General features: G+C 34.2%; 1 protein-coding gene across 1 annotated transcript; it reads left to right on the forward strand.

Annotated features, from left to right (window-relative positions):
• The first annotated feature begins 60 nt into the window (after nucleotides 1–60).
• LOC142339762 (glycine receptor subunit alphaZ1-like) lies at nucleotides 61–25,062 on the forward strand. The gene is made up of 7 exons (XM_075390018.1): nucleotides 61–128; nucleotides 730–1,062; nucleotides 2,816–2,984; nucleotides 4,323–4,474; nucleotides 7,472–7,731; nucleotides 10,329–10,611; nucleotides 24,248–25,062. Exons 2-7 carry the CDS (start codon nucleotides 856–858, stop codon nucleotides 24,482–24,484), a joined length of 1,308 nt encoding a protein of 435 aa, XP_075246133.1. The 5' UTR covers nucleotides 61–128; nucleotides 730–855; the 3' UTR covers nucleotides 24,485–25,062.
• Nucleotides 25,063–26,284: the final 1,222 nt, after the last annotated feature.

The following is a 26,284-nucleotide window of genomic DNA, read 5'->3' on the forward strand; positions in this document are numbered from 1 at the left end:
ATTAGCCCCTCTTGGGTCTCGCGCCCCGACTTGTGAATAGTTATCATCATCTATTAGCATAACCTAGTTATTGAATCATATTATACTACATCCAATTGAATAATGTCATGTGAAATCGATGCCCTATGGTTGAAGAACTTACTCTGACCTACAGGAATTATTTTCAACTATTTTAATGGTAAAATAAGGAAAATAGCGGAAAACGAGTAAAAGCTGAACGATTAATGGCTAGTTTTTGAATCTTGAACCAGCCTTTTTTAGAGCATGATTCAGGCAGAAACCAAAATTCATAGATAGTAATTTAGATCTTTTCCGTTTGTGTAGGTCCCCCCAATCTTAGTGGATGCATATTATTTGCCCCTCCCCTAAAAACAAAAACACACGTGCCGCATTGTTACATAGTGGTTTACTATGTAACAGCATGCGCTCTGTATAACTGGGGGTTGTAGGTTGCAGTATGGTTGCATACTTGGGGCGGGGTTCACAAACGGAAAAGAAATTTATCCCACATTTAACAATTAAGTGTTGCATGCTATAAGCTGTCCGGAGGGGGGGGGGGGGGGGGGCAGAATGGATACCGGAAAAGATACAATAAATTATACCTTGTCGAACTCTGTCACTGCAAATAACGGCCGTAAGCACAACCAAATTTCCCAAGGGCATATTAAAACAAAATAGAAAAGAAGCATTGTCCTATAAACGTTTACTTATCCCAATTTGGTTTTTCAGTTGTTTTGTTTCCCCAGTTCAACCAGAGTCTGATCTCATTACCATTCAAGCGCACAATTTTTGCCACCCTCCGCCTGTCTCTGCTTCTGATCGTTTCCCCAGCTACCATATTTACATAAAACAGAAATGAACTGCAGTACTGTTTTTCTACTTGTACTTTCACTTCTATTACAATTAGCTTCTACTTTTAACCCTGTTAGCCCAGAGTACAACAAGCACGTGCGACCCAATGAAGGAAAGAGACCAGATGAGGTCAAAATCGGAATTTTTATCGACTCTGCCTGGACTGTCTCTGAAGCTGATAAGATTGTCGTACTATATATTTATTTACAGGTGAGAAACAACCATCCAATCAATAGTTTTAATAATTATAATTAACTCTAGTTATGTTCATTCTAATCGGTTAAGTGGCTCAAAGGATCATTCAACATGAGGTTCACCATATTATCATTATTCAAAATTTTAACTCAGAGATATGATTCGCACTACTAAAAGCGTAAAATATAAAAAACTAATTCGATTGGAGGAGTTTTAAAATTTCAGGATAGCTTTTCCAAGTTACCGCGAGGATTCAAGTTTTTGACACTCCGTCCATTTCGCGCTTTAAAAAATTTCATTATGACGGGAATTTCAACCGTTTGCCAAATGAATGTTTGCACTGCGAAACTATAAACGAGCGAAGACTTCAAATGCTGAACAGAGATATCGAGTCTCGAATATTTCAGAAGACTCACAGAAGTTATGGCTAAATTAAGCCAAATGAGCAAATTTTTGATAGATTTGTAAACTCTGTCTCCAGGTTTCAATTACGTGCTACTGAAAAAGATATTTTCAAAAAATAAGAGTAATTTTGATTTTCTACTATGTAGCATTTCTTCGAGGCCTGAGTTCAGATAGATGTTTGTTGGTAGTTGCCTACTTTGATCTGACTGAGAAATTGCTTAAAATATTCAAATGCACCAAACTTTTTTCTCATTGGTCGGCGAGAACTTACAAATTTTTTCAATCCTTTTTCATTACACCGCAGAGGTATACCAAAATTGTCACGGAGAGATATGCCCGATGCGTGTATCTTGTGTTCGTTTTTACTATGTTAATACATTGAAAAGTCATGTAGCTGGTTCAATTTATGGCTCAAAAATGCTCTTAAGACTTTTTTATTATGAACTGATTGGAATTGTAAATGTTTTTGAAAACAGCAAAGCCAGAGCTTGAAGGTGATAAAAAGCTTTTTGGTCAAAGTATAAGGCAGTTACATGAGAAGCAGCTGCATTCAAATAAGCCGTCCGATTTTTGAATAAGCCCAATCAGACTGCGAGATCGTTCAAGGATCTATAATTCTTACAATCGTTTGTGTAAAAAGGAGCCAGAAATCACTTTTTCTTCTTTTTTGTTGCTGCTTCTATTAAATAAAAGAGGCGCGTTAGCTGGTTCATAAAAATACGAAGTTGAAAGATTAGTAACAAGTTTAATTTGCCGTTTTGAACGGATTTATATTAATATTTTTAATAACTAAGGTGAGTGACACCACGTTTTGTCAGAATTTGACAAAAGAATTTTTGAATAAAACAAAACGGTTGTTGTAGCAAATTATTCCCGTAAAATAAATCTTTTTTCGATGACTCAGGTCTATTAATTTTTTTAAAAGTGCGTAATTTTTTTCTTTGAGTACCTGAAATCTTTGTTTCTCCTCACAATTTCTGCATAAAAATAATTTAATCAGTTACAGAAAAAAAGTATTTCCACACACATACACACACCCACCCACACACACACACACACCCACACACACACACAAACTCGCACACACACACACCCACACACACACACACACACACCCACTCACACACCAACACGAAGTGTATATAAAAGAAATTGTATTTTTCGTAACTTTAATCAGAAGAATCCTTTTTTAAGAGAAACTATTGCAGTTGAAATCTGTTCTTCAAAATTCTTCAAAATCTGTTCTTCAAAATAACAAAACAAGTTGATTTTTAAGGGATTAATTTTGTTCTCTCATGGCTAGCAGTAGATATTTTAAAAAAGTAATTTTCTCAAAAAGTTGAGAATAAAAAAGTTATTTCAGTCGGAGTGGCATGACCAGCGGTTAAACAAAACATGGCTGGATCTCTACAGAAGCATACATGGTCATGATTACGTCAGCGAATGCAGCAACACCAGCTGCGACAAGGCAATAAGTTTGGGCAGTGGTTTCGCCGATCAGATATGGAAACCTGACTTTTGCTTTAACTCAGGTAACCTTTAAGCTGTTTTCATTCTGCCCACAATTTAGTTGAAGGGAAGATACAATATGCTCAAGTTTTTTTTGGTCCAAATTGGCCAGTTGATCTGTTTATTGTAGACAGTGGTACCTCTAGACGGAGTCCATCAAGCGTATGGAATATTTTTCTTTCGCCTTTCTGAGTCTGAATCGTTTTGTTCGCAAACTTTGTCAGTTTTTATACTTATATAGGGCAGAAATTAATTTGAAGAGGGGTATTTATACCAATTTTTTTGCTTTCTCGAAGATGCTTCATTTTCCATGAGCTTTTTTCATCGCCCTTAATCCTGATTGAGTGTACAGGTCCAACCGTTTATCTTTCACTGTGACATCTAAAGCTGTTCGAGAGAAATGAATAGAAAAAAGAACCTCTTTTGAAAAAGATATTTTTTGTTTTAAAAGTTTTCACTTTCCTGGAGTTTTCACGCCACATTATTGCATGAGATTGTTCATACTCTGAACAATTTAGTCTATAAATATGCGATTCTTTTTTCTAGATAAGTATATGTGGATTTTTTATTTGGTTCTTAAAAACTAAACATACTTTATCGTCATTTCGATTTGATAATTTATTATTAGTATTATTATTTAAACAATGCGGTTCAGGAACCATTTATTAACTTGGTTGAAAGTGGGAAAACACTTGAAGTCCTATAAAAAAACCTAAATTGGCTTGCTGCATAAAGCAAGTTTTTGAGTGTTTTCCAAGTGTTATATAAAAATTTGGATCTTTCCGCTTGTGCCCCCACACCTCAGTTTGTTATGCTCCCCCAGTTACAGAGCACGTGCCATTACATAGGAAATCATTTTGTAAAAATATGGCACGTGCGTCGGGGGGTCAAATCATATGCACCCACTACTTTGGAGGGGGGGGGGGGGCACAAACGGAAAAGATCAAAAAATTTTCTTTTATTAATTGTGTTCTTTTACATTTTTTTTCAATTTAAAGAGATTTCTTAGCATCTTAATAGGACTAATTGCTGATCCTCATCCACTGAAAACATAATATAGTAAGTCACATAGAGTTGCAGCGCAAGCGAACGTTCGATAAGCTCGGGGCATGCAAATGGGCAGTGTTTTGCTAGATATCTGCATGTTTCAAATTTGAACTTTGACCTTTGAAACGTTCGATAGCGTTGCAACTTTATGGGACTGACTATAGAGTGCAGCCACAAAACTGTGCGCATTTTGAGAAAAGGCAAGTTTATGTTACCTTATTTTGAAGCACTTTTTTGGACGCTCTCCAAGTGGACTTGTGAGATGTTGATAGACGGCCACCGATACTATATTAGAGTCGTTTTGTTCATTTCAGCTGCATCAATCACCCTTGCAGATGAGAAGAACGACAATGTGGCAGTGCTACTCTGGGCTGATGGGAAAATCTTCTACTCCGTTAAATACATTCTCAGAAATTACTGCTCCATTGTGTTGACTCATTTTCCCTTCGACCGACACACTTGCCTCGTAGGTTTTCCTAGAACATACTTCTTTGAAACCTCCGCCAGAAATCAGAATTCGCTCAACATGTTTTTTGGTGCTTTTTCTTCTTCATTTCTTATGAGCACTTTAAACGCACATATTTATCAGTGACGTACAAAAAATTAATATTTTTTTTCATAAATTGATCAAATGTTGTGATAGCGTTCTCTTCCGAACAGAAGTCTCTTATATTGCACAAAAGTCTCTGCAAAAACAATGCTTCTAGATTCATGAAATTTTTCCTCAGCTCTTTTGCAAATTCAGTTGAAAAAAGTCGATCTTTTCTTAATTTTTATTTTAAGATGTAGTGAACTTATTAACTGATAAAGAACCACTTTAATACTTCACACGGAACGAGTTTCGATTAAAAAATAAATAGTGAACGAATTTCATACGGACGAAGGAAACGGATTTCATATCGATACTATTATTGTAAAAAACAATCGTAATGCCAATTTTCAACGCTCCATTAAATCAACTTACCGAAGATTTCCTACTAAAAAATTGAGCTTACTGACAAATAAGTTTATAAATGCAAGATACCGATAATTTCTCACATTGCATATCGAACACAGCATATCGACGATACTGAATTTTAAAACCCACGGGCATTTTTAACGTTTGTCTAAATCAAATAATATAATTCTTAATTTCAAAATCGACCATTTCTAGGAGGTGGTCTTTCTAAATACATTACCCTAAAATTACTGAAGTTTGAACATGACATTCCGACTGAAACAAAACATCGTGTATATTGAGGTTTTTGGGGCCTTATGTGGACAGCAGTGACGATTCTTATTCACTTTATTTGAATTTAGGCCGATGTTATCCACGGCAAACAAAATCGATATGCTAATCACGGACAACAGTCAAATATTTAGCTAAAATTTGTCACTCAATAAAACCGATAACGTAATTAATGTCCTTCCTCAATTTTAACATTTATTCATTTATTTCTTCAGAACTTTTTCCATTTAGCCTATAAATTTTTTGCTCAAATTTTTGCGACAATTATTTGAAACTCAATTAAATCCCAAGAATTTATTTTTCTTGTCAGCCGTGATATTTATAATTCAAAGAATGCTATATCTTTTCTAAATCCACAGTTAGTATTTCAATGGACATTTCTGTAATTAATAACCAGTTAGGTTTTAATTTGCTAAACTGTTTGATCCGTTCGTAATTATTTTAGTTATTTGATACTGTAACCATGCTAAGTAGTGATGGTATCGACAACAGTGGTGGTGAGAGTGGCCAAAACTACCAAAATCATGTCTCTGTTGAGCGCGCTTGACCGAAAACATACATCGATGACAAATTTGAAGGATATTTACAAATTTAAATAAAATCCGAATTAGTTTTGCTTACTGTCACAAAAAAAGTTCTTCAAAACTTTTTTTAAGTTAAATTCAATTAGATAGTTGGTGCGTAAAATTGGTTTATTAAACCCCCTTTTTCCTGTTCCTCTTGAATGGTCTCAGTATAAGTAACTAAATGATTTTCGTACATATAATCTAAATTTGAATAGCTCTGAAACGGTGCTGCAAAAGGCAAATTGCCTCCTAGCATTCGTTCAATACGACCCCAGACATTTGAGAAATTTTATCGTGTAAGATTTTACAAGTTTCCTTCAAAAATGTCTTATAAGTACTTTTAAGATTATGCGTCGCCTGACTTAGATTTTGTGAGATAATTTATCAGATCTTACGTGATAAACTTTTTTATCAGGTCCAATAAGATTTTACACAATAAAAGTTCAGTTTTGTCAGATGTTACAAGATAAAAATTCTGCCTTATAAGATCTTACACGATAAAAATTCTGTCCGACAAAAAATGATTATCGTGTGAGATCTTATAAGAATTTTTTAAGATCTTGTAAGATAAACATTCGGAAAACTATGACTCATCTTTTTGATAGGATTTTTATCAGATCTTATGCGATGAAAATTTTTTACTATAACATGTTCTACATATTGAAGACAATTCAAGGTTGCTTTCAAGCAGTAGCCAAAACACTACAGCTCGCAACACTAAAATTATCTTATATGGTCTTTTGAGACTTATAAGATATTGCGAAAAAGATTATTCGAGTGGTAGGGGCTTTTTCTGAGGCAGTAATTATCTAACTAGGCTGTAAAATGTTCTTCAAAGACCAAAACTATCTTGGACTGCTAAGTTTAGCCATAGTACCTGGTTAAGATTCAGAATTATACTAGCGTCAAAATAGAATCAACAAACATTTTTTGTTTCGAAATTGGTTAGTTGACCGATTATTTTTTTACTTTCATAAGAACTTGACTACGTTATACGGTTATAATGAAATCAATAAAACATGTTTTATCAGATCTTACACGATAAAAATTCAGCCCTACGTGAACTTTTATCGTGTGAGATCTGATAAGATACTTATCAGATCTTGCAAGATAACAATTTAGCAAAATGGAAATATTATCCTATAAAATCTGATAAGATACTTATCAGATCTTGATAAGATACTAGCAAAATGAATTTTTATCTTATAAGATCTGATAAGTATCTTATCAGATCTTACACGATTAAACTTCACGCAGGGCAGAATTTTTTTCGTGTAAGACCAGATAAGATCTTACACGATAAAGATTTTTGATCAGCATCTTTTCAGATCTTACACGATAAAATTCCTAAATCACTGGGGACGCTTTCTACTCTAATTTGTTTAACAATTCGAAGCTTGTATATTTGGTACTGAAAACAAATTTATTATGTACTTATTCCTCAAACACTCAACTTTATTTTTAAAACAATCGTGAGCAACAGTGACATTTATGAGCAAAGTCACTCGAGAAAATGTACTATTTGCATCGTAGTAGACATTTTTAGGTAAATGTAAAATTTACTACTTGCTTCGTAATGAGTGGAGGATAGTCATTAGTTTACCAGTTTTTTTCGCTAACAGCCGCTCAGGACAGTTGACGAGTACTAATCAGTGTGTATATATTTTAGATTCGTGTCAACTCCTACAAATACAACCATGGTTCCCTTCAACTCTTTTACGATCCATCCCTCTCTGGTATGTCTCGTGGACAGGAAACAGCCAACTTCTACTTTTCCGACTTCGATGACGAGAGAGACTACTACAATGTTTCTGATAATTATTCGGGGACTCTATTTGTGGAACACACGATCCAAATTCACATTCAGAGGAAGTTTGGAATTTTCCTTCTCACAATTTACCTGCCTAGTGCTTCCCTATCCGTTCTCGCGTTCGTAATTGCTTCTTCTATTTGTTTCTGCTCTATTTATAACTTCTAATTACTGTTATTTGTTGTTTTATTCGTAATAGTTATCTAGGCACTTTAGAATGAGGAGAATGAGAAAAGCTCCACTACGTTGATTTTTTTATTTATTTGTTTTATTTTACAACAGTATATTGATTTCAAAATAAGCGGAATAGATTCCAAGTATCCATTCAAAAACTGATCATTTTGGATAATTGGGCCACGGGCAAAAAGTAAGAACAAAATAAACCGTTTTTTGGTTCTATCACATGAAGAATTATTAAAAGGTGATTTCTGTAAGTAAAAAACATTTTCATCCAGGGAATAACCACAAGATTACAGAGCGATAAAATAATCATCAGAAGCAGAAATAAAGTATTCAAATTAAAACAAAAATGGCTGTTATAGATTTACATAAAGCATATATCCTTGCATAGGTTATGCACTATTTACAATAATTCTTTCAATACATTTCCCGCTAGTTTTTTGTGAAAAAATCAACTTAATTGCAATAAAAGTAAGCGATTATAATCCTTGTAGTAAAAAATCTTTGATGGAAACGAGGCATAAAATGGATATTCTCTGTAATGTCTTCAATCAACTCAAGTTAAACAACTTTTTAAGAAAATTAAAGAAAAACTTTTTTCTCAAGTATTGAGAGCCAGGGCAAAAACAGCGAATTAGTCATCATGGTTTGAGTCAGCAATTTGAGATAGCACTTCTAAACCACGTTCGTTACTACTCATTTTTCAGTATAATAAAGTTTTGCAGGCAAAACAAACTAAGGATACTTAAGTGGAAAGTTTTTGAAAACAAACTTTTTTGTAATAAGCGGAAACCTTTCGTGCTCGGAATCAAACTTCCCCATATGATTTATCAGATGAATTTTATCCTCGTTATTAATAATGCTGATTGATTAACTTTTGGTTTGATATGTGAAAATTTTTTTGCTGTTTCATTCTCATCTCGAGATTGTTCTCCTCGAAATCTCTTGTAAGTAATATATTTTCCTGTATCGAATATTTGACCAGCATCACAAAGCTTTTGTTTGCAATCTTATAGTTATTATCGGGGTTATCATTGTGACACGAAAACTATCGTAAATTAACGTGGACGGTTTGCCAGTTTTTCCAAACTCAAAGCAAGAAATTCTCTTGAGCTATATGATCATATTGCTTTTCAAAGAACTTGTATTGCAATGGGGCGATGTCTTTCTTACAACTTGAAAAAGTGTTTGTTTTATTTTCTGTTTTTTTATGTGGGTGATCAAGTCGGAAGTCCAGGGAGAAAAAGGGTTTAAAAAAGTTACTTGAGTAATAAAATTCGAAGAGCGGTGAAAAGAGAGATTGATTTTTTTCGTTGATACTTTCTTTAAAAAGAGAACGAGAAATGTAGTTGTGAGTAAAATTTCGCTAAGTGAGTGAATTTTTTTGATAACGTGTTTCTTTTTGAAACAGTTTTTATTCGCTTTTAGGTTTTTATGTTGTCTAACAGGTTATTGTTGAAAAAGTATTAATATTCAGCTTGTTTTTATACCTATTCGAAGTGTTATGAAGATAACGGGAATTTAACGCTAATTTGAGGGTCACCTCTGTTTACAACAAAAGATACAAGTTTCTTTTGCACCAAAATTATCTTTTTTTTCAAAGTTTAACAAAAAAGAGGAAATTTACACAATTTTAAAATTTTTTTTCTAATATTTTTCTCCATTTCTTTGAAATTAGAGATGTTTGTGAGCTCATAAAGGCTTGTTGATTTTCTTTGGTTAATCTGTTAGTGTTTTCTTCGCATGAAACAAAGGTTTTTGTTTGTTTTTGTACTTAAATTTTATTTTAAAAAATTTAACTTTCCGAATTTTTTAATGTTAGAAGTGTGGGATAAATGCTGGAGCAACAACTTTTAATTAATTAATTAATATTTGTTTTGTTTAGTCAGATGAAATTGCGTTTATGAATAGGTTGCATATCTTGTTTAGTTGATTCTTTTTTTATGATAAGACAGTTTTTTAGAGCTTCCTGCCCTGTACAGCTTGCTTTATATATTTTACTTTACAAAATATTGACATATAGATTAACCACAACAACTTACTTTTTGTTCAATCATGTTCCAGCCTACTTTGCATATTTTTTCTCTGAGATTTTTTTTTTCGTTCGGTTTCATTTAATGGATTGTCTTGTTTTTTTCTTATGGATTTTTTTCTTAAAGCTTGATGTATAAGATCATATCACAAAGTATGCTCAAAAGCTTTTTGTTTTTCTCATTTTTCTTGAACCATCATCAATCGAGTATTCAACCCTCGAGTGGTAATGAAATTGTGTCTTTTACTGAAATTGTGCTTGTGCTACCTTAAAAATGACAAACCACTCCTCGAGTCTTGTGATATTTTTATAAGCATCTGAGGAATGCTCAGAAATCAGATTATGATGCGTCTCATTCTGAAGAACTAGACTTCTGGGCCCTTCAATTTCTTGTCACCCCCCCCCCCCCCCAGAAAAAGGAAGAGGTCTGTAGATCGTTTAATATACTTACACGTCTCCTAGTAAACTGTAAATGATAAGTAAATCTAGTTTTCACTATTTTAGCTGGATCAACTTTTGGATCGACCCTCAGTCTACCCCGGAGAGAGCAGGACTGACTATAACTCTGGCCTTAGCTCAGATAGTGCTGATTACTGGCGTTGAGCAGAGCTTTCCTTCTGTTAGTGACTTCAAAATGATCGATATCTATCTGATTGTCAACTTCTTATTCAACATGGCCTGTCTGATCCAAACAGTGGTGGCCTCAGTGGTAGCAAAAAGAACCAGGAAATTCGGAAATTATAGTCGTCACAGGGAAAAAGCCATCCAAGATGATCCTGACGATGCAGTGAGTACAATTATATGTAGATTCAGGGTGATAAAACAAAAAAAATTATGACCTTTATTAAAGCTTTTTAAGCTTCTTTCCGCACTAAAAAATTATCACTATCACTTTATCAACCGATGTTGATCTATGTGAGTTATAATGTATGAGAAAGTACAGTAGCGGACCAATTTTTTATTAAGATAGATTTACGTCCAATGCAATTTTAATTTTTGAAATCAAATTCGTAATAATTTTCTAGCTTGGACGCTTATAGCACATTAAGTCGAAAGTTTCTTTATAGAACTGATTAATACTTTAGTTTTCACATGCACTTTAAATTTTAAGCCGAGAGAGTCGGGTCGGTACAGAGCGTCCGAACATAAATTCAGACTCAGCTCATATTATATTTTCTGTTATAGCGTAAAAACTACATGCTCAAACTTTGAACATTTAGCAATCAATATATAAGTAAAAGCAATTGATCTTCAGAAATTGGAGCAATTGATAAAAAAGTTGATAAAATTGAAGGAACAAGTAGTTCATTAAATGTTTTTCTCAATTTGACTCTCAACTCGATCAAAACGTTGTCAAGCATGGCGATAAGTTACAATTGCTTTAAATAAATGGCAGTTTTGCCATGTGTAAAAATCGAGTTTATGTTCAAACAATTCCGCCATAATTCAGCTAGAAAAACGTGGATCCAACTTTGAGGAAAAACAAGTTTTACAGATAGTGAAATTAGCAAAAGGGTAGGAAATAGCAACATGGTAGGATTAATTGTCTATATTGAAGCCGTCTGCATTAAAAAAGATAAGATATCGGTGAACATACTTTAATATGCAGATCTTCAGATCTCAGTAGTTAGCACTTCTTTTCCTGTTTCAGAAAAGGGACTACAAGCAACAGTTTTTTCAATAGATTTTTTTGTAGCAGTTACAAAAATAAAAAAAAATAATCTACAGAAAATTTAGATAAAAATTTTGTTTTTTTTTTCTGATAAATTAGACTTTTTAAATTTGACCAATTAAAACCTTTGTGACCACCAGTTTTTATGATCTTTTGAACATCCGCAACAGATTTGTATGGTGTTTTCGAATCTTAGACAATCGGTAAAAATATGAAAGGTAACAAAAAGGAAAAAAGAAATTGCGCGGATGATTGCTGGAATTTTTAACGGTAAATATGAAAAAAAATTAAGGTTCAAAAATATAATGAATTCAATTTTTGACAGGAAAATTATTAATTTATACCTCGAAAATAACAAATCCGTCCCTCCAAATTAAATTGGGAGACATTTTTGTAGAAGAACATAACGTTAAGTTCTTTTCGTAACTTTAAGTTTCAGTTATTTTCGTATTTAAACTACTACTTCATCTCAATTTCTTTTTTTCTAATTTTCAATACACCTAGTCGTGTTGTTTTTGTCTAAAAAACCAAATCTGAAAATTGTCAATAAAGGACGCAATTAGAGGTCACATCGAATTACTGCCTTTGAAAAGACACAAATAAGATTTCATCTGTTTAACAATCAGATTTCCAAAACGTTACAGAGACGCTAAAACAGTGTTACCATTTAACCTTTTTTTAAGAAAAACTGAATACGAAAAAATCAAAAAAGTGAGGTGTTCTTATTAAAGATCTGTTCAAACATTTTCATGGTTTTGAAATCATATTGAAGAAATGCTTTTGGTCACACCGAGTAGCTTAAAAATTAATGGTGTGGGTTTTTCACTCTACTTTTAAAGTAAATTAAGAAACGGTGTTTGAATGAAATTCACCTCCTCGCATGCAATTGTTTGTCCACATGCGGCAGGTTGGCTTTAATTTTAACTTTTTTTTGAGTTTTTTCATCACTATTTTTTTTCTAAATGATTCTTCCACTCCCTTCTCGGTCTATTTTTTCATTTAGTCCATAAATTTTTTGAATTGTAGGTTGAGACTGGCTCTGATATAATTTTTTTTCTGTTGGAAAACTCAGGTTATCATATTGATTATAAAAAAGAACTTTTGAAGAGTTTTGATGACGGAAGATATATCGCCTTCTTTTTGCGAAAATATGCACCATAATGTGGCTGCCGCACAATATAGGGCTTCTGATTGATGAGCCACAAAGAACTGATTTAACTATAGCCGCGTAATTTTGCGGTTTTTTTTCCATGGAAACAAAACAGACGTTAATTTAGACAACTACTCTTGAACATCTCAAAACAGTGAATTGCTCTTTATGAATACATGGCTATAACAAATGAATTTGGAATTCAGGAAATCGACTGGTAAAGCTCTTTAATGCAAAGAACAATTTCTAATGATATCCCAAAATAATAGAGATTGAAATTGAAATCTTGTACAATTTTTAATCGAAAATGGCCTTTTGTAATTTTTCAAATAAATTTCTCCTAAATGTCAAAATTCAGAAATTTTAGAAGTTTTGTTTTCATTTGTTAATCAACACCACGTAAAATTTCCCTCTTACAAAAGACTGGGAGACTGAAGTGAAACTATTTGATTAAAATAGATCGAAGTAGCGACCTGACAAAGCAAAAAGCAAAAAATTTAGCAATTTTGATCCTCATTTTTGCTCGTGTAGTAAACAAATTCGAAATGTCTCATCAAAATTCAAATAGTTTAATTTGAAGTGAAGGTTGGAAACGTGAACTGCAATAACATTAAAAGCAAAACTGAATTTTAAAACGTGTGAAATTTGGTTACAAAATAAGTGAAAATTAGAGACCTAATTTTTGGAAATGTGGTCACATAAGAGCTTTAAATTTCAACAGCATGGATTTTTATTACACTTAGCGTGAAATTAAGTTACATTAAGTGTGGATTTTAATTATAAAGCGCGTGGAAAGAAATTGTTTTAAATCTTCTAAAATTACCTAGGCTGCGAACGTGAACTCTATTGACAATTTTCTGTAAGTACTTCTAAGTTTTCTTTGTTGTGAAATCTGCTTACTTTTTCTCGCTTATATGTTGATAAACCGACAATTGATTATATAGTAAGTTTTTTTCACAAGATTTAAGTAACATGTATTAAGATGATATGTAAGAATCACTAACGCATGAGTGCAAGTCCGAACTCATAAATAAATTTTAGGGTCCAAACAATTTGCCTTTAGAGAATGAATTCAAAACTCCGGGTCGTTAATAAACTTGAACCGAAAGCCAGTGAACAGGCTAATATTCCAGGCATATGTAGATTGCATATCGTTGTCTGTAGCTGAACTGGAGCAGAACTGATTTAGAACTAAAAATCCGAGTGCTTTTGTAACTTTGTTACTTTAAGTTGTGAGCTGATTTTGTTACTTGTTTTCTAATGAATTTAGTGTCAGGGCAGACAACTGCAATAGTATACTGTGATCAAACTGATTTGATCTCGTATAATTATGCCAAATAAATAGTAACTTTTATTAAATTATTTTCCGGAGCATCATATTTCTGAATCTCTTTATGCTTTCAGCATAATTTGCAAATCTCCAAAAATATCCAAAAATATGCTATTTGCAAATCTCCAAAAATATGCTATTTATTAAACGGTTATTATTATGGCAAACAGAACGCCTCTTTTTTGAGCAGATATATGAAAACTTTCATCTAATATTACTTGATTGCTCGCTCCTTAACTTTCAAAATATTTCATTTTTCAGGATTTCGCTGAAAAAAAAGAAAGCACCTTAGAAAAAGATAAGAAAAGGGTTTTTATTGTCAATTGTAAATGTGATGTAACTTTTAACTTCCAAAAAACCTCTTTTATGATCAAACTATTTTTTTTCTAGTTTTTGGATACAGCTTGGGTATGCTTTATGAGAAAGGTTTATCGTGGGACACTGGGCAAATTAATGTACGTTTACGGTTTATGGTAATTGGGATATGGCTGCTAGAGAGGAGGGGTTATTTTTGGGAAAAAACCGAAAATTTAAAAAGTTAGCGCCTGGAAGATTTCCTGTTCCACAATAAAATAGAAATTTGTTCAAATTTATGTTTGTTTGCCCAGGTAATAAATATGGATCTTATTGATGAACAGGGTATACTAGAGGGTAGGGGGTGCGAAGGTTCAAACTTCTGACTCGATGGTCGTACTCCTAGTATATGCTATCTTTCTAAGCCTGATAAGTCTCATAAAAGTATTTATTGATCTAAGTAAGTAAATTTGGCTAATTGATCTAGTTATAAGCTTTATATAATCTTTATAGAAATTGAACATAGATAAATTTACAACTAAGTTATGAGGTTATGAAAGTTAAAATATAAAGTTATAAGAGTTAACTAAAAGAGGAGAGGGTCGGGAAAGTTAGTAAAAACTTTACTAACTTTTAGTTGTTATCAGTAACTTATTATTCCCTTTTGGATAAAGTACTGACGTGAAGATTATCTCTAACTATTCGTGATTCGATATAGTTGAGAAGATTGTGTTAGCAATTTCACTTCGAATTACTTTTTACTTTGAGATTTCTTTCTCAATTTGGAGATATTAAATTCTCAGTTTCTCTGAGTTATTAATTCTTAATTTCTCAAGTTGTGATTCTTTCTTTGCTATATATAGTTCGCAGAACAGGATAATTCCCGTCCTGCTGGCTGGACGGTAAAATGTCCGTTTGGCCGGACGGACGGACATTTTACGCAATTTGAATGGTTCAGCTAAATTGCATCATTCTATTTTTAGAATGATGTAATCTGAATACTTAGCTTAGCTAAGCTAAGTATTCAACATAAACATTACTTTAGTACATCCCGACCCGGTCCTTAGTGGGGGTAAAATAAAACAATCTGCATAAAGATTTTACAAAATATGTGTGATGAAACAACTGCATAATACTTTACAAAAGAAAAAAAATAATAAAGGTTAAATATACGCACTGTTTAAGATATAAAAGAATGTTTTTGCGACTCTCCTCCGGGCTTACAGATTTGAAAAATTTTATTGTTCACGGAAGTCGCCGTTTCGGTAGTCGCGTAATTCCCGCAGCAGGCTGTCATTGCGCTGCTGGAGTTGGAAGTTCTTGTACCTCTCTTTTAGAAAACTCTGCTCGAGGTTACGGATGTAACTGTCCTCAGAGCTTTCTAAATTAGCAGTTAAAAGATAGAAAGGGACTGACAAAATTTGCTTGTCAATCCCCAAGTTCTTTGCTCGATATGTTTTGGTTTTGGGGTTGTATGACATGAGTTTGTACAAATTGGCGTGGTTCTGTAGTTTATAGTTCAAACTCATGTCGTATTTCGGGTGCCCCTTGAAGCTTGGGTTGCACACGAGCTGTTCCGTTTTCATCTGCCGGTGGATTTTATCTTGTATTGTGAGGGTTTTCGGCGAGACCGCTGCCACTGGTGGTTGAAGTTGTGATGGTCCTGGTTGTTCTGATGGTTGTTGGCCATAAGGTTGCGGGTCCACTGCTGGCAGGAGATATTGCTCTAAAGGGGGCTGGTCATCGAGTAGAGGGAGTTCCAAGGGGGGTTGGTCATCGAGTAAGTCTTCGAACGCAGGTAGCAGAAAGTCATCGTCGTCAAGGGTTGTGCTCTGAAAAAATTTTTTATAAAATGTTAATTATAGTTGTAATTAATTGATTTAATTACACTGGAGAGGTTGGGAAATCATCATTGCTAGATTGATTTTCCCTTTCTTGTCTAATTGCTTGTAGATCACTTTGTATAGGGGGGTATATGTTTATAGTCGGCTCTTTATAAGTGGGTGCTTGTACTAAGTGTTCCGAGTCGTCTCTTTCTTCAGTAGGACGAAATACTGATGTTATTATGGACTGAAAAAGTATATTGAAAGTGGCTGATAGTATTACTTTTCCGAAACTCACTGAAGCTCCTGTAATTTTGTGTATTTGTAGTGCTCGAATAATGCAAACTACAATGTCAATTATAAACTTGACAAAAAGAAATACAGCGAAAGTAATTCCGCACTGTTGTAAATAATAGTGTACTCGGCCGAAGGCTTTTATATACCGGTTGTGTAGAAATTGTGACGATATTAGAGAATCTAAATATATTGTTTTTGTAGTGTAGTAGTTGCTATAACCACCAGGCTGGCTTTTATTATGTTTAATATCAACTAATTCACGAGAAAATTCTTGCGCTGCGTCTTTCATTTCGGAATTTAAAGTCACGTCGTTCCAAAATGCTATCATGTCTTCTTTGACATGAAAAGAAACGTCCTGTCCATTTTTTAATTTCATAGAAACCATTTTGTGTTTCTGGTTGCTGGGTGCGAATAATGCTGGCCCAGTGACTTGTGTTATACTTGGAGTTAGTTCGATCCAAGAATTATCATTTTCAATATCTAATTGAAAGAGATTCTTTTGTTTGTTGTTACATGGTTGTTGTTTAGCAGTAGTAAAAGTTTGTCTGCTAACTGGATCGATAAAGCGAACTTTATTTTTATATAACACAGGTATTCTATCATAGCAAGTATCCATTACTTGTAAAGGCGAATAAAATTTTGGACAGTGATAGAGCCAGGCTACATTGCCATTAGTCTCTAAAAACATTGATCTGTTATTAGTTAACAGAAAACCAGCCAACTTAGGGCTGAGACGCGAATATGCAAGTTGTGTATTTTTGAGTGAACGTTCTAGTTCACAAATTTGTTGTATAGTATTTATCTCAGAGAGTTGTAGCCTTCGGAAATTAGTGTACTGATAGTAGTCAAATTTAGTATTCAAATGTGCATCGTAATCTATCTCTGTTCGGGAGATATTAAGCGAACTTAGTGAATTGTTCGGAAGTCTAGTAATTCTATTTATATTAGGTAGAGGTTCAATTGCCTCTCCTGTATTCATATTAAATCCGCCTGTAAATTCAACATACAGTGTGTCGTACGGTGACGGATAAACTATATTATTGCTATTGCATAGCGATTGAGGCTTATTGTACACTTGAAATAGAAAGCTTTGTCCTTTCTCTGATTCTTTAGAGATATAGTAATTATCTCCTATTTTTATCATTTTGCCTTCAAATTGTTCTCTTAAAGCGAACAAGCAATTATCTTGTTTCTCCCAGCTATAAGCATGGGGGTCGGTTGAAGTACTTTGACAACCGCCTTCTGATAATGTGCAAGGCAGGGGAATATTTTGCCAGTTATTTACTGATCCTCCCCGCAGGTTAACATTTAAAGTTGTATCCTGCATATAAGTTTCAAATGTATCGTGAATTATCCAGCCAGAATCGTCACATTCGTTTGGATTTTCTCCAATATTCGGACCGGAATTTTTTATATAAGTTGTTCTTACATTTAATTTAATCGGAATTTCTTTTCCGTTAATACTTAACTTATTAGTTAATCTAGCCTGCCTACACTGTTCTGGAGTTAAATCTACGTCTGTGGTAATTGTGCTACGTTTTGCATCAATTCCACTAGCGTCGAAAAGGCCGCAATACCACCTAATGCTTTGGTGGCTTGCTCTACACATAGTAGCTTCTAATTTTCCTCTAAAGAAACGGTTGAAAATTTGTCCTTTGACTTTTGAAATTTCAACATTTTGTGGTTCAATTTTACAAGGAGCGACTTTGTTTAGTGAGTACATTTTATTAGAGTCCATAAGTGAACAATCGTAGTGAGCGACTTTTAGTGATGTTGCAGTTTTTGCGTATAAGTGATGGTGAGCAGTTTTTAAATCTGTGAAAATTTCAGAGTCTGGGTTTTCACAATTTGTGAAATTAGATAAAATTAAAGTTGTAGTCACAACTAATTTTGTGATATTTTCTATTTGTTTGTTTTTGCAAAACAGAAATAGACGAAAGAGAAAAAGAATAAGTAAAAGATTTACCTCAGCGAAATTCCTTCTGGGGTTTTCGGTTTCAATAACCTCTCCCTCCTCGGGGAACAGAGATTCGATTGCAGTATTCATTTTTAAAAAGGAATATTTGAGTGGTTTGTGGACAAAGTTGAAGGGTGTAGACTGTGCGCGAGAGATTCAAAAGAATGAATCGATTTAGTTGGGGTGAGAATTTATAGATGTCTTAATGGCAATTTGGCCGTCCGTGCTAATGGCAAATTACTGAGCCCTGATTGGCTAACGGTTCTTTTCATAATGATAATTTGGCCGTCCATGCGGATGGCAAAATACTGAGCCCTGATTGGCGAACTGCTCCAACTGCATTTTATCAGTTTGTATATTTGCATAAATTATTGAGAGCGGATTTCTATCCGCGCAACTGGCAGAATACTCAATTCTGATTGGTTGATTGAGGGCTGTCCGTGAAGACGGAGTGAATACAAAGTTTAACTGGTTGGGGTATATTTCTATTCCTGTATAAATAAAGAAATTTTCTGAGTGTAATACTAGTCTAACTCTAATAATAATGAACAGAACAATTTTAAAATTGTTTAAAGAGGCGAATTATTCTGCCTTTGAGCAATTGGATTTGGAGTTGGATGCCAGAGAGATGAAATTTTTCCTCTCTGAGCATTATATAACAACTCAAATTGTCCTTTCTGAAGAGGAATTTTATTCTCTGCGGATTGCGCAGGAATATTGCATAAATAATAAAGACAGAAATTTACTAAAATATACGAAAATATGTCCTGCTACAGTGCAGTACCTCAAATGTTGGTTGGGGAAAGAGGTAAATTTTCTGAGTTACACTTATTTTTGGGAATATAATGGGGTAGAGAAAAAAAAAATTTTTTGAATTTTAGTTCGAGCGTAAGCTAACATCATCAAACCCTGAATGCCACGAACAAATGTTGAACTATGTGTTCGATCTGTGGCGAGTGTGGTGGACCCCTGAGACAGCAAGAGCTGCCCAGCAACTATATGGGTTGTCTGTTGTTCTGGGGTGCGGGCTGCTTTTCCGAGACTGTACTATTACCCGCGAATACATTAAACTCATTAAAGTCGCTAAGGCTCGTTTATTTTAATTTTTGTTAATTTTGGTTTAGATATTTTTATAGTATGTATATTTTATTTTTGTAATTTCGTATGTTTTATAACAGATTTGTATAAAAGAATTATTTCTTTTGGACTTTTGGAATTAAATCTGATGGGATTGTATTCCCATAGCGTTTAGGTTCAGTCCGTGTTCGCTGCGGTCTGACATCAGAATAAATTGGATTAGGATTAGTTTTTATTTTTACTGGGTGGGGGGTTGAACTAATGATAGGGCTAAATGTATGGGAATTGGACGTAGTACTTTGTGAACTACTTTGGGGGGTAAACAAATTCCTGATATGTAGTGTACTTTCACTATCATTTCTATTTGTTTTGTATGGGCTGTTAGGCGCACTCCGGCACGTGTTAACAGTAGTTGAGTATTCAACTGGTTGCGGTGATGTTATTTGCTCAGCCTGATTATTTGCGTTGTTAATAATAGGCCACGGCATATATTCCGGGTTATCAATTGTTTGGTGATTGAATCTATTTATTGAGTACTGGTTGAACCTATCATAGTAGGCCTGTGAATCATCATAGTTAGTACTATAGTCCTGTACTAACTTGTCTATTTCCTGTTCTTTAGGAAAGTATTCTACTAAGTGATTTCTATGCACTACTTTCTTTTGTTCAGTTGTGTCGTGAACAATTTCATACGTAGTGTTAGTAATTTGTTTAGTAACAGTATATGGTCCAGAGCGTAACTCTAGTAGTTTTTTGGATTTCAATAATCCTTTAGCGTGATTCTCTAGTAGAACTTTACGACCGATTTTGATTGGTCTACCCAATTTAAATCTATTCCTATACTCGTGTGCTTTGTTTGTAATTTGCCGACAGCGAGTATACGTTTTACTATATATATTTTTAAATTCATTTTCGCGTTGTAGTATAGTACTAGACAATCTATTCTGTAATAGTTTGTCTACTTTCTCGTTTTTACAAGAATTTTCACAGTGAGTATGTAAGGGAAGGTCTTTACAATACTCTGAAATACAATTCCGTCTATTATCCCGTAGTAAGCCTAGCTTAAGGGAAATTGGAATTTGCGGTTTAATGCCGAATACTATCTCGTACGGAGTATATCCTGTACTGTAATTTATTGCAGTATTATGCGCAAAGGCAAACTTATTAGTAAGGCTAGCCCAGTTTGAACCGGTGTCGTTAATAAAACTGCGCAAATAATTTGCTAAGTTCTTATTTTGTACTTCAACCTTGCCATTTGTCCAAGGTGAGTATGAGGTCCGTGGCTTTAAAGTAATTCCGAATTCATGCGTCCAGTGCACAAAATCATTACTCAAAAATGCAGTACCGTTGTCATGTACTATTTGTTGGGGAATTCCGAATCGGGTAATATATTTTTCAATTAGCTTAACGGTTTCTGGTGCATCAGCGGTTTTTGATGGATACACTTGTATAAAGCGAGAGAAACTGTCTACTATAACTAAACAAAATTTCTTCTGATTACTACAAGGCCTAAATGGACCTTTGTGGTCTATGTGTATAGTATGAAACGGGGTTGTTTCTAACTCTCCCCACTGTTCTAAGGGGGCTTCGTTTAGATCATGTCTTTGTGGTTTATTCTTTTGGCAATCTAAGCAGTCATGTACTAGCATTGTAACCCATTTGTACATTCCGGGCCAATAAAAGAATCTACTAATGTTGTTAAATGTGCATGTGTCTCCGCGATGTCCACTTAGTGGATTATTATGTGCTAACTCAAAGCATTTCATAAATAACGATAAAGGAACACATATTTTTGTATCGTATAAACCGTTCTCGTCTGGTTTATTGTAACATAGTAAGTCATATTGTTCCTCTAGTAGTAGGAGGTTAAATATATTTTTATATGCACGTAGTCCTTTACAATGCTTAATTGTACTTGTGCTCGGCGGTTCTTTGCCTGCCTTTAGCCATTGGCGAACGGTTTGTAAAACCGGATCATTTATTTGTTCACGCAGAATTGTATCTGTGTCTAGTTGAGCTTGTTTAGTGATTTCTGTTAATTTTTGTAGTAAATCTTTACAAGATACTTTTACTACTTCTGTATGTAGAGTCGTCGGTTCTACAATGTCACACTTGTGCGTGCGTTGTTTGTATTCCTCTTTCGCTTGTTCTAGTTCTTGTATCAGGGATATATCTACATTTCCTTTTTGTAATTCTAACCAGTCTTCGTCGTCAAGACCGTCGTTAACTGCATGTACCTCTTCGGGTATTTCTTCATATGTATGATCGTTAAGGCTCTCTGTAGATACATTCTCCGAAGACATTTTTCTGATTTGATTTATCTGTCGTTCATATCTGAACGAGTCGGCAATATTGTATATTGCACTACATGTTTGCTCTATATCGTCGCTTGCGTCGTTAATACTAAAATCTTCGTCAGTTATATTTAGTATTTTCTTTTTCTGTCCGGGTATATGTGCAATTACCGGATAGCTAGTATTTGGGGGGGATAAGAACGTTGAAAATTTTGATTCTCACGTTCATAATATTGCCTAGCTTCAGTTTCATGGGGACTAAATTGGTTGTTTTGGGGAAATTTTTGTTCGTAGGATTTGTTGTTATTATTATTATAGTGTTTATTTCCGTATCTGCGGTTGTCATATCCACTGTTAGTATTATTTGGGCGATTCTGGTTATTAAAATACGGTTTACTGTTAGTCTGCTTTTTGTAGTCAGTACTGAAGGATGTCTTTTTCTCCTTTTCCTCAGTGAGTTCTCTCTTCATCTTTTTAAATCCTTCATCAATTCTGTGCTTAGAGCAGTTAGAAATGGAATGTCCATGATTACGGCAATAGTTACAAAAGCGTGTATTATTTGGTCGTCCTTTTACATTAGGGTCTTTAAAGGAACCTGAGTTAATAGCGCTGACTTCGTTATTTCTTATTAGGCTAGTAAGCTCTTTAATTTGTGCTTCAAGGCTACTAATTTTATCATTTGTTTGTTTTACTGTTCCGTCAGTGCTAACAGTAAATGTTAGGTCCTTTGTTATTAAGTGATTTTGTATTTCGTCCCATGTTTTATCCGGATTTTCTATTCTGTATTCATGAGCTTTGCGCTTTAAAGATGGGGGTTGCAGGCCTCTAATAGCAAAGTCAATATACTTTTGCTCTCTTTGTCGCTGCTGTATTGTTCGTTCAGTAGCGATTTGGCCAGGATCAGTTAATCTTGCGGGTATTTTTTCAGGCCACCCTCTATCAACAGCATGCTTAATTCGGTGGAAATAATTTTTAATTAATTCCCCTTCCTGTCTGGTTGCTCCCTCAACTTCAAGTCGATATTTGAATTGGTCACGACTATCTGTGAACCGGTTTATGAAATCTCCTTTTATTTGATCCAGAGTTCTTGTGGGGTCAATAGTATTGAACCACTCTAATGCGGTTTCTGTCAGTAAGGATCCAAATAGCGCTTTGCGTCTATTTTGGTGATTTGCTAAAGCGGCAGCATCTGTAGGTAACGTTGTGCCCAAAGAGAAGTTTATTTTTTGTTCTACAGAACTCCAAAATTCATTTGCGTTTTGTCTGGGGTCATTTCCCGAGAATGTAACAAGTGACATATTCGGATGGGAGAGAGGTGTATCAGTAAGTGTTCTTACTACTGTAGCGGTACCGGTTGTTCCAGTACCAGTGCCACCAGTACCGGTGCCACTTCCAGTTCCTCCGCCTGAGGCCATTAACTTGGTTAATTTTTAAAAGTACTTAGAAGATAGAATATTTATACGAGCCTCACTGGTCGCACCAGTTTATACTAGAGGGTAGGGGGTGCGAAGGTTCAAACTTCTGACTCGATGGTCGTACTCCTAGTATATGCTATCTTTCTAAGCCTGATAAGTCTCATAAAAGTATTTATTGATCTAAGTAAGTAAATTTGGCTAATTGATCTAGTTATAAGCTTTATATAATCTTTATAGAAATTGAACATAGATAAATTTACAACTAAGTTATGAGGTTATGAAAGTTAAAATATAAAGTTATAAGAGTTAACTAAAAGAGGAGAGGGTCGGGAAAGTTAGTAAAAACTTTACTAACTTTTAGTTGTTATCAGTAACTTATTATTCCCTTTTGGATAAAGTACTGACGTGAAGATTATCTCTAACTATTCGTGATTCGATTTAGTTGAGAAGATTGTGTTAGCAATTTCACTTCGAATTACTTTTTACTTTGAGATTTCTTTCTCAATTTGGAGATATTAAATTCTCAGTTTCTCTGAGTTATTAATTCTTAATTTCTCAAGTTGTGATTCTTTCTTTGCTATATATAGTTCGCAGAACGGGATAATTCCCGTCCTGCTGGCTGGACGGTAAAATGTCCGTTTGGCCGGACGGACGGACATTTTACGCAATTTGAATGGTTCAGCTAAATTGCATCATTCTATTTTTAGAATGATGTAATCTGAATACTTAGCTTAGCTAAGCTAAGTATTCAACATAAACATTACTTTAGTACAAGGGGGCTTTTCATTGGCAAATTTAATTATGATATTCTGTATTTAAATTGCGTTCCAAAAAACGTCGTTTGAAACCAATTTTTATAATGTTCTTTGATAGGTCTTGGGTATGGTTTCCAAGAAAGGTTTTTATTGCGGGGATCCAGGGCCTGTTATAGTACGTTTACGATTTACGTAACGGCAATATACTTTTAATGCATATAATAATGAGAGCGTGGCGCCATTTTTTTCTGGGGGGGGATAATGTGAAAGAGTCAAATTTTTACAAACTTAAAGCGTGGAAGCATTTCTTGTTCCACAATTCAACAGAAATTCGTTCAGATTTAACCTTCTTTGCTCAGGTAATAAATATGGATCTCAATCATGCACAAGGGGAGGAAAAACATACATCGTCTCGTGTTAAGAAGTTCAAATTGGCCCTCAATGAAGATGCTATCGAATCCAAAACAGCTCCGTTTGATGACAATAAACCGAAGCCAACAAACGCGGTGGACTGTTGGAGCAGAATTGGATTCCCTGTCATATTTGTTTTATGGAATGTGACATTTTTTGCTTTGACTCACCACTATTCAAAATAAAGCAATCACGCTTCTTTCCTAATTTTAGTTATGATTAAACACACGACAGATAACTGAAGCCCAGTGAAACGAAACTTTAAATGTCTTGACAAGACCTTGAAAAGGTTCTTGATAAGAAAACTCCGAGATTTGTACAAACTTGCACGTTCATGTCTGCTTTTCAAGAAATAAGATATTTTGACAAGATCTTATCCAGAATTATCGATGTTTCTCATGAAAATGTCGTTTGAAAAGATCTTACCAAGTCACCCCAAATTTTGTCGAGAAAATCAAGATATTGTATGTCTTGGCAAGATTTATCAAGTTTTGTATCAGAGGGAGATTACTCAACTAGTGTCAACGGTGAAGTCAATTATTGTGTACCAATTTAATTCAACGAGACAATTGCGCTGGTCATGAATACTATATTGCAACATATTTGTTGGTGTTGAAAATACGATAATGTATGGGTTGCTTGTTCAAATAGTGTCATAAATGATGATTTGGTTTCGTCATGATTTATTTAAAAAGATGCGAATTTTCTGATTTACAAAGACTGATAAAAAACATCCAAACGAATTTAAAGCTTTGTTTCAATTATCAAAATTATCTTTGTTTTTTTTGCGCTTCAAAAAATGTTTAAACATTGTTGCAGAAATCTGTTTGAAGAATTTATCACAACTAGTTGAAGCCTACTATCATATACCTCTCGTGAGACTGATTCAAACGAGGCTCTGAGTTCAATGGATTTTGGTCTGTTGGGCTAATCTAAGTACGAAAAACAATCTCACAAAAAAACTATCGTGATTGATGCCCTTTTTAACAAAAGAGATCGATAAACACTTCGGGGCGGCATAAAGTTTTTGTATTTTTCAGATGGTTTCCTAAGCTTTCACATGATGCAAGTTATCTATCTCTTTCCTGCAGATATAAAAAACTTTTAACGAAAAATGTAGGTTAATCGGTTTATAATAAAAAGAATATTTTTGATTAGGGTACCGCTTTACTTAAGCTATTCAGTAGACGTTATTTTTTAATTAAAAAACCGATGTAGCGCAGAAGTTTTCTTTGTTTTGTTTTATCTTGCAAAATGGTTTTCACCAAAATTTGAACATTTTTGAGTCATTTTGTTTCGTTGTTAAATTGAAACTAGGTACGGTATACATAGAAAAGAATAACAAACTGTTTTCATTAGATCTCACTCGCTTGTCATCAGCCCTAGCCCAGAAGATCGAACAAGAACGACTTAAGAAATAATCGCTGTGTTCGGTTTCCAGAAAGCTTCGGTATGTTCGGTTTAGCCAAAATTAGATAGTTCGGTTAAAAAATGTTCTGTAATTTCGTTTCACATGTAAGGAATTTTTGATGCTTGGTTAACAACATAGGAAACCTTTTGGCATGTTTTGCTTGAATTCCAAGAAAAATTCAGGTTTTCATTGCAAAAATATGAAATATAACGCAGTGACCTGTTAAAATGGCGTTGCAATTGCCAAATCGATGTTTTTGGTTAACAGAGTAGGAAACTCTTCATATATTCGGTTTGTAATTTCGTTTCACATGTAAGGAATTTTTGATGCTTGGTTAACAACATAGGAAACCTTTTGGCATGTTTTGCTTGAATTCCAAGAAAAATTCAGGTTTTCATTGCAAAAATATGAAATATAACGCAGTGACCTGTTAAAATGGCGTTGCAATTGCCAAATCGATGTTTTTGGTTAACAGAGTAGGAAACTCTTCATATATTCGGTTTGAAAAGCAATAAAATCTCAATTTTTGTCAGACAAATTCTTGAAATGTTTGTCCATATTTTTTCGTTTGTTT

Source organism: Convolutriloba macropyga, chromosome 5 (genome assembly GCF_964194025.1).
Source record: "Convolutriloba macropyga chromosome 5, txConMacr16.3, whole genome shotgun sequence".
Taxonomy (NCBI): domain Eukaryota; kingdom Metazoa; phylum Xenacoelomorpha; order Acoela; family Convolutidae; genus Convolutriloba; species Convolutriloba macropyga.